At 30.3% G+C, this 10,000-nt stretch overlaps 2 protein-coding genes across 2 annotated transcripts in view; one reads left to right on the forward strand and one right to left on the reverse strand.

The window, feature by feature from the left end:
- LOC105618049 (venom allergen 5-like) overlaps positions 1-3,131 on the forward strand; it is an 11,359-nt gene extending 8,228 nt beyond the window's left edge. The window contains exons 2-5 of the mRNA XM_012199591.1: positions 678-783; positions 917-974; positions 1,416-1,564; positions 2,926-3,131. Coding sequence (XP_012054981.1) covers positions 678-783; positions 917-974; positions 1,416-1,564; positions 2,926-3,131 — 519 coding nt within the window. The remainder of the gene's footprint in view (positions 1-677; positions 784-916; positions 975-1,415; positions 1,565-2,925) is intronic.
- Positions 3,132-7,456: 4,325 nt separating this feature from the next.
- LOC105618060 (zinc finger protein 287-like) lies at positions 7,457-9,361 on the reverse strand. The gene is made up of 2 exons (XM_012199602.1): positions 8,518-9,361; positions 7,457-7,737 (listed from the first exon to the last, which is right to left on the reverse strand). The coding sequence occupies exons 1-2, from the start codon at positions 9,359-9,361 to the stop codon at positions 7,457-7,459; spliced, it is 1,125 nt and encodes a 374-aa protein (XP_012054992.1).
- Positions 9,362-10,000: the final 639 nt, after the last annotated feature.

The raw sequence follows: 10,000 nt of genomic DNA on the forward strand, positions 1-10,000 counted from the left end.
TATAATGATATATAAAATTATAAATGAACTTTTGTTTCGGATTTTTGGGATTCGTGTGTACCTGAATACATACATATGTGCAAATATATGTATATTGATATATACCATTTATAAATTCAGAAATATCTGTATTTATTCACATCTTGATAATAAAAAAAAAATAATTTTAGAGAAGTGTTTAAAAATACATTTTAAAGAAGCCAGTTAAATCTAAATTCATTTTGAATTTTAATTTTGTTTCTACAGTATTTTATTTCTATTACGTAAAATTAAAAATTAATGTGTTTTCAATATTTTTGTTTTATTTTGAAACTGTAGTTTGATGATGAATACTATCGAACAAAACAAAAAAGTATTTCAAAATAAGCTTCCTATATTTTAAAATAATTTCTTTAAAAAAATTGATACGATAATTTTTTACAATAATATCGAATTTTTCATTTTTACAAAATATTTTTAACTTCAAAATCAGAGTTTACAAAAAAAAACCAAAATTTTTGTTATAATTGATTTATGTATAAATTTTTCAGAAACTTTTTCAAGTTTTTGTAATTTAACTTTTTGTGAAATGCGCGAAAATGATTTCTGAACTTATAAGCAGTAGTGCATATATTTATATACTTTTTCACATACACACACAATATTATATGCATACACACGCATATACATTCTCTTAGATCTGGAATCAGGAATTAGCAAATATTACGCAAACGTGGGTCTCTCAATGCAATTACAATCATGATGCATGCAGAGATATAGATACATACCGATTTATACATTCACGTATAACTATAAATTAAATGTACGATTTATTAATTTATTTATTATTTTAATTTAAATGTATATACAGATAAATTTCAAGTTGGTTAGAATATAGCCTAGTTATATTCTTTTAGAGAAAACAATTTTATTGAAGGCATATGGTACGATAAAGTAAAAAAGTTTGATGCAAATAGAGTTAAGCAGTCATTTGAGTAAATATCTTTTTAATATTAAATATTTTAATTACATATATTTCTTTTAATTACATATATTTCCTCTAATTACATATAATTCTTCTAGAGAAAACAATTCCATTATGCGAAATTTGATTGAAAAATAATGAAATAAAAAAGTTTGATGCAAATAGAGTTAAGCAATCATTTGAGTAAATATCTTTTTAATATTAAATATTCTAATTACATATAGATTTTAAATATATTGACAAATATACTATATAAATTAATTCTTCAAATTGCAAGAAAAACCTCTTACATATCTGCATCATATTTACATTATATAGAAAATAGAAATATGTATTGCATATAAGAAATTGCACGTAAATAATATTAAACTTAATTATAGTATCAATTAAAATGTTTTTAATTTAGATTTAACAACATTTTTAATGCGATTATAAAATAAATTATTTGTAGAATGCAAGTGGAGACAAATAATTATACCCAAATAGTCTGGACTAAAACAACAGAAATTGATTGTGGATTTACAAGATATAAGAATAATCAATGGAATACGAACTATTTAGTTTGCAATTACGGTCCAGCTGGAAATATAAGAAACGAGAGTACGTATGAAATTGCAAATTAAATAACTCTGATAGATTAGAAATGTAATAAAAGAAGCGATACTGAAGAAAACAGGAAGCTACAATATGTCAATCAAAACATTGTCAATCAAAACATGTAGTTACAACTAATAATATTAATAAAGAGTAAAATAATATTTTCTTCTTTCTTTTTATTCTATCTTTTCTGTCTTTTTTCTCTTTTTAATATTTCAAATAACATTAAATTCTTCTATTATCTTTGTTATAACTTTCTAACATAAAATGAAAAATAACAATATACATAATTTTTGCTGTTTTAATATAGAAATAAAGGTGTGTAATGAATAAAGAAGTATGAATTTTTTTAAACCTTAAGATAAGTTTTAATTTACAATTGCATACATAAATTTAAAGCAATGTTTTGTTTAATCTTATTATTCTAAACAAAATAAAAATAAAAATATAAGTATATTATATAATTTATGAAATCAAATTTATGAAAATCATATTTTTATAAAATATGTTGAAACCTCTTTTTGTTATTGTGTATCCTATAGACATCTATACATTAGATCATTGATTTGTTAAATACACGGATGCAAAGGATATGTTTAGAATTCATATATGTAAAGCAAGGGGGATACTAGTGTGCATATATTGTAATATATCCATGTATATATTACATACATCAGTATGTACTGTCGAACATATATTATTATCTATCAATAGCATTTATATTTCTTGTTTCTTTTACACATATACAGAATATCAAACTGCCAAAATTGAAATTGAATTTAGGATCTCAAAAAAAAAAAACAAAATTTTCCTGATTTGCTTACAAACTCTTCATTTTTAAGAGATACTTAAGACTTTTTAAGTTATACTAAAGAAAAATGAATAATTTTGTTAATAGTTTTAATTATTAGTTAATAAAATATCTACTTATTATTTAATAAAAACAATTTTTTTATTCACAAATTTTACGATTTTACAATTAGCGATATTGTTTTGTGGCTGAAAGTCAAGAACAGAGATATTCGTTTCCATCATAATTGTAAAATAGAATAAAAATAAGAAAAAGTAAAGTAGATAAATTATGTTAAAAAGTAACACTAGAAATTTAATGATAACGATATGATTGTAAAGAATACATAAATCATTAACAAGTAACTTTCTTATCTAAGATTTTTGCGCTGTAACTACACATTTTCATCATTTTCTCCTAAAACATCTCATTTACTCGAATTGCATCCTGATCCGGCAGATCCCCTCGATTAACGGATTACACTACTCGCACCTTCTTCCGTTTACAAACTATTCATCCCCGGACAGTCCAGCCTGTCGTGATGATGATTCTGCGAGCGATTCGTAACTTTCAGGTGCGCGCAACGACGAACGTCAGCGCGTATTCATCGTCTTTGAATTGCGAATGGATACAAGCGATCCATACATCAGAAAGTCAGCGGCGCCCCGGGTGTGCCCGTGGCTTCCCGGTGAGCGCGAGAACACTCGTCCTCGCGCGAGAGAATGCGAAAGATCTCCCGATGAGGAAGCGATATCTCGCGTAAAGCAGAAGGAAAGGTGACTGGCCATTAGGGGTTCTAAACGCTTTTTAAAACCGGATTCTGGGAAAAACGTATCGAGTGTCAGACGCGCAACAATAACGCGGGCAAACATTCCGATATACAGGCCCACCCGCGGCGTCCATCGCTGCACAAGAGAAGTGATCTGCGACATGGACAACATAACGTGCAGGTAATGTTTGGACGCGCGCAAAAGGCGAAAAGAATGAACGGCGATGGCAAAAGCGGAAGAATTTGTATTCGTTGACAGCGATTTCCTCGGAGCAACAGCTATTAGACAGAATTGAAACGATTGTAAATTCATTGGGAATTTAGGACATAAAAGTATTACTCGCGATTGCTGATTCCAATATATATAAAAATTGTTAATGTATATATATATAATAACAAAGTTACAATAATGTATATAATAAAAACATTCTGCGTAAATAAATTGGAAATTGATTAGTTTTCACATATAACCCTTACAGATATAATAATACTAGCTAGTACAGAAAAACAGTAATTATATCTTATTTTAAATATTAAAGAAACTGTTTAAATATTAAAGAACTGTTTAGTATTTTTAGTACTTTAAAAAAATAATTACTGTCTTTCAGTAATAAATTGGTCAGTGTTAAATTTCTGTAATTTCCTTTAGAAATATGGGGAACAAAAGATGTCATAGACATAAAACTCAATAACAAATAATTTATAAGCTATATGATGTATTAAAGATACTCTGTAAGTAAAAATTTTATAAGATAGATCATGTCCGATTCACGCTTATAATGCTTAAGAATCATTTTATTCCTGTTGTTAAATGTTAAATGTTAAAGGACAAATGATACTCACGAGTACTGAGCGTGAATCAGACCGCTGTCAATGTATGAAAACTAATTAATTAATTTCTCTGGGACACAATTTTTCATATATAATTAGAGTCTTTTATCCAATAAGTGAAAAAAAGGTTGCAATCTGTACGCAAATATTTCACACATCCTATATGCCTACGCCATAAAACTTCAACTTCGATATAAGTAAGTCGTAAAATTAAACGCAAATAGATTATTGACACTTGAATAAAAATTGTAAATTCTTTATTTTTATTTTATTTGAAAAAAATAAAGATTTGAAGTAAAATAATCATTTGTTTTTGTCGGCAAGTGCAAAAGTAGAAAGCAACAAAGAATGCTACAAATATTATTGGCGGACATAGTCGACTTAATAATAATAGATTATCTGTAACCTGAGAGATTAGGGTAGGCTTTTCTAGGGCCATAATCCGGATGCATTTAAATAACTGTTTAACCCAAGATTACCCTTCGGTTATGAGATTTAGAACAGGCCAGATCAACAGTAAACCTGCCAACCTGCAGGGGACAATAAAAAAAAGGAACAAAGAAGAAATCATAAGATACATTACTTGTAAAAAAAAGTTTAAAGTCCATGGAGTTTTTTCTTTTTAATTTAAAAACTCTAAAAAGTACTTAATGGAAAAATATCTAAAAGGATGAAATTTAATTGGCTATTAGAAAGAGGAACTTTTAGAAGAGAGAAAAGAGAATGAAGTTTCGTATTTTTGGAAAAGAACTACGAAACTTAATACAATAGATGAAGAGGGAGACCGAGAAGAAAGATTCGTACTTTAGAAAAAAAATTTTAGAGGGCTCACGATCATATATCTATAGGTCGATAGGAGGGTGTCAACGAGTCTGACAAAGTCCCAGCGGGGTTTCTGCTACCCGAATTGCTACCGGGACTTCCCGTGTGAGAATCTGGTACACTTAACGCTAAGCTACCGCAGCAGCTCCCGGATTAGCCAGTTCTGTCAGTTGCGATCGTATTCGTGTCATGTTCCGGACAGAAATTGACATTCGCGTGCCACTTATAATCCGCTTTGAATCTTTGCTTCTTAGCGTGTGCTCAATTGCAGTTAAGGCTTAAAAGAAAAAAACTTAGAAAAAAATGTCGAAATATTGATGATTTTCCTAAATGTTTAAGAGAAAGATACGCATTGATGAATTGTATTCTTTTAGGGAAGCAATTAAATAATAAAATTTTAATTTTCTTTCATACAATACTTCATTAAAAATAATAAAATGAATATTGAAATAAAATATTTAATATTTAATATATTTACAAAGAAAAATATATTTTATATAATTAATTTTGTGACTACTGTATAGCCATAAACAAATCATTTTGCAAATTGTAATTATCGAATAAAAAAAACGAATTCAAATCAAATATATAAAAGATTTCTGAAGGAATGAATTATATCCAATTTTTTTTTTAATTCTTTGATTTGAGTGAGCATATCATCCTTTCATACTTCCCTCAGAATCACAGATTCATATACGTGACCGCGAAACATCCCATAAAAACGTATTGTAATGAAAAAAAAGGTGGAAAAAGAGCACGGATAGAGAGACGCGTGTGTGTTTCCGAGGGCGAAAGGGCGCAACCCACCATTTTCCCCCTACATCCTTTACAGTACGTCGCATAAACGAGCAAGGGGTTCTCTATTACATGAGGGGTTGCAATCGGTGCGGTTGGTGACGCCATCTTGAATTTAATCGCCGGGAAAATGGTGGTAGTCTCGAGGCAACGTTGATAGACAAATATCGTTGCTTGATTTAAAATATTATAAGTTCGATCATACTTATGCAAGAAGTATTGCATAGAATTATCACGAAAATATTGCAATTACGATTTGTATATACAATATTAATATTACACAGAAAAGAGTATAATATTATTATAAATTATTATAATAATCTAATCATCCGCTAATATTCGCTAATGTAATTATGAAAATTAAGAAGGAGATATTGATAGATAGAATTGAAAATTGTCATATGTAATTTAAATATCCAATTGTTGCAATAATAAAACACTGGTTATTTAATAAAAGTCATTCAATTCATTTCTGTGTTTCAATTAGAGTTGTACATTTTAGAGAATTTAAGAATATTTATTACTGCTAAAATAAAAATATATTCATGCAGAGCAATGAGCTATTATATTCAAATTAAACGCTGTCGATATATTATAAATATTATAATATTTATTTCAACAATAAATCCCTCAATTATACAACAAATACAATATATAAATTTAATAAATATTTATAAAATATGCACTTTTTAAATATAGTCAGTCTTTGATTATTTACATCACTATAACATACTATAAGTTTATGCACATATTTACAATTAACATATTATTTTTTCAAAATACATAATTGTTACACCTAACTTATATTAAGAATATATAATAAACAAGTCTAATTGTAAGGACTATTTCAATTAATTACACAAAACAAAATACGGTAAAACTTTGTCTGAAAGATAAAAAAAATCTGATTTAAGAATTCAAAGCAATTTTGGCAAAATGTTTCTAAAACTGTTCAAAGTTATAGTTAATAATAATAGCCAAGGCAATTGCCAGCATTCACTGAGAGGATATGACGCTAAAAAAAGAGATATGAATATTTATATTATTATTATATAAGTATATACATTATATTACATAAATATATACATTATATTATACATTATACTATAAAAGAAAAATTGAGAAAAAGTAGAAGTTAAAATAGAAATGTGTACGGAAATAGAAGTCTTGGTTTGTAAGATGAGCAGAGATAATAAAAGAGCAATAATTAAATTGTTTTTTACGTTAAATTAATTGTAAATTAGATAAATTGCAAATAAAAGATAAGTTAGATTATAAGTAGAAACAAGTATATAAATGTAACACAAAAGTCTAATGAAACCAATTGAAAAACAAAAAGATTATATAAGCGTACAAATTATACAATTATACTACATAAGTATTTATATTATTTTACAAATTAGAATAAAATATGTGAGTTAAATAATAAGTAATATGTTTCGAGAATTCATTCAATTTTAAGATGAGAACATCTCGATAACGTTAGATTAATTGTATAATTACATCATACTATTGTAGCGATTAGAATCAATTATATCGTTATCGAACTAGTATATTACATTGTAAAATACATGAATTTATTCTAACTTATTTATCTAAATTCGCAATTTATCTAACATGTAACGTTGTAAAATATTCGCGTCATTTTCCTTTTCGTATGATAAATTTGTCGCGACAAATTCAGAGATTATCGAGCTCACAGTCTGTATTATCTGAAATTTACGATTACCATCGAATAAGCCCCTTTGTTAATTAATGCAAAATTCTTCGAATCGTTCTTGTCAAAATTCTCCAAGTATCAAAAGCTAACTGTACGTTTATTGTAAACATTAAATTTATTTATTGTCAAAGTGATCACTGTGTTCGATTTTCTATCAAAGATCCAACGTCAGATCTGATAAAGATATGGTGAAAGTTCGGTAGATTGTTGAAATGGATAACTTAGAGAAGCAATCATGCCTAATGCCGCTGTCGAAACGCGATACGAGTCGCGTACCTCATGAGTCCTCATGTGCTTCTTGAGATGATCCTTGCGTCCAAATCGTTTTTTGCAAAAAACACAAGAGTAAGGCCGAACGCCAGTGTGAATTCGTTTGTGTCGCGTCAATTCCTCATTTCTGGTGAACCGTTTCCCGCAGGATTCGACGTCACACTTGAACGGTCTTTCACCTGTAGGAACGAAATCCTATATGTTCTGTCGAAACGATTATTCGTTTTTGTCTAAATTTATTCGGATGATATGCAAAGATTAATTACCGATATTAAATGCAAATTAGAGTAATTATGAATATTTGCATACAAATTTATTACACGAAGTAATAACGTAAGCAATTAATATGAATCAAAATATGGACGTAGAAACTCTTTTTTTTGAATGATAAATCTTTCTATGAATATGCAAGTATTTTAAGTGGAAGTATTGTCTATGTAGGAATTACAAATATTAAGTATACAAATATAAATATTTTACAAAATACTTATACATTAAAAAAACGATATAAATATTATAAAGATTTCCATTGCGATAAATGTCTTTTTTAATGACGAACAAAGAAAATATGTGCTAAACTTTGCAATAATAAATTAGAAGAATTCTTCAAAAGTTTTCAGTTTTCGCTTTTTTATATTTTTCATTTCTTTAATTAGGAAATTCTCTAACACAGCTTTAAATAAAGACAAAAAAAGTAAAATATAATAAAAGTAAAATAAAATAAAAAGAACAATTTGCCAAACTAAATTTAAACGTTCTGCCTAGCAAAATATTATTACATGAAAAATAAGACTATTTTTATAGAAATGTTTAAAAATGTTCTCTAAGAAACATTTCTTATATATGATTATTTTTTTACTCGTACAACATTGTAATAATATTGTATATTTGTATTGTAATTATATTGTACATTGTAATTATAAATTTATAAATTCTTTATATTAAAGTTTTTAACTAACCAGTGTGTATACGAATATGTCCGGTAAGCTGGCCGCCGTTACTGAATGCCATACTGCAATGTGGACAGTTGTGTTTCTTTGGGCGCATTTTTTTCATCTCTTTAGCGACAACATCCTGTCGATGCACCATTTGCACCGCTTCTTCCATGGAATGATTATAAAGATTTAGAGGAAGGATTCCAGGATAAATTCCAGATTGAAATCCGGAATGTATCCCTGAATAGACACCGGGATGTATCCTGAGAACATCGGGAAGGCGTGATTCTGAGCTCGTAGTCCATGATCCCGCGACATCTGAATTTGCGGTCATCGAATAAGTTCCGATAACCGAAGTAAAATCCTCTGATGGTCGAAGTTCTCTGAGCGCCGAGAGATAGTTCGGTAAAATAACGTCACTAGAAGCATTGTCCGAATCTCGAGTAGAAATCACGCGCGAAATCGGAGTCATTGAATCCAGCGGTTGCTGCGGGTGGAAGACACGTGAGTTGTCCTTCGCACTTTGCACGATGCCAGTGGAGGCATCTTCGTCTTCGAGGGATGGCATAGTTCTAGTTGCTATCTTATCGAGGGACTTACTTCCTCTTATCCGATGAAAACCTATCAATGATGTTGAAGTCGCCGTTTCTTGATTCAATAAATTGCCATCACAGTCATCAGACGTTTCGGTAGTGTTCGTCAAAGTTGTCGATGTCGTTGAGGACACGACTTGTTCATCATCTTCCTGCCTGCTGCATGGCATACTGTAGAGTGCGTTGTCAATTGTGCTAGTGATTCCGGAAGTCTCGTTTGTTGTTTCCAGATCATTCCAAGGTCGAAATAAACCTATGGTCTTCGGTTTGGACATCTTGAGAAAAACTAAAGACGTTGAACACTTTATTTCCTCTGTCATGTAAAACTTCAGTGTGTCATATACACGAATGGGACAGTCAACACGACAGTAAGAGCTGTTCAAAGGTAACTGAATACAAATCTAAACTCACCCCGATCTTATACTTATAGAAATATTTTCCCCTGCCTATGGCCTTTTGGGGGTCGAGCCAATCCACTTTAGGGATGGAGGAGGGAGGATCGTCCTAAAGCATCGGTTGCAGGAGGATGAAAGCATGGACGCCGTTGGCAGTAAGGCCGTAGGTGGGTTTAGAGGGGCCTGTCGAGGGCTCGATGCGAGATACGCAGCCCCTTTGTAGAGAATTAATCGGTCGCTGCGGCCACGGGGCTCTCGCCCCTTTTGTTACGAGGGAGCACGAGTACAGGCAGAAGGAGGGGAGGAATATGAAACGATCAGCGTGGAAAGTCAGCACGGTTGGAAAGGCAGAGAAAGATGCAGAACCGATACGAACGAATGATATCGAAGGGTCGCAAGGCCTACAGTAGGCCCACCCCGTTCACTCGAGCATATCGCTTTCTTCAAACTGTTTCGACGAGGCACGCCCGTGACACAAAATTTCACATCGACGCCGATTATTATTGGTTATAGAAGGGT

This window comes from Atta cephalotes (assembly GCF_000143395.1).
Source record: "Atta cephalotes unplaced genomic scaffold scaffold00001, whole genome shotgun sequence".
In the NCBI taxonomy this organism is placed as follows: domain Eukaryota; kingdom Metazoa; phylum Arthropoda; class Insecta; order Hymenoptera; family Formicidae; genus Atta; species Atta cephalotes.

What these genes read in the sequence shown, in the direction of transcription:
- LOC105618060 (XM_012199602.1), bottom strand. Translation starts at nt 9,361, where the DNA reads ATGTCCAAACCGAAGACCATAGGTTTATTTCGACCTTGGAATGATCTG. An exon ending in ACATATTCGTATACACACTG is followed by an intron (nt 7,738 to 8,517) that starts GTTAGTTAAAAA and finishes TCGTTCCTACAG; the next exon opens with GTGAAAGACCGTTCAAGTGT.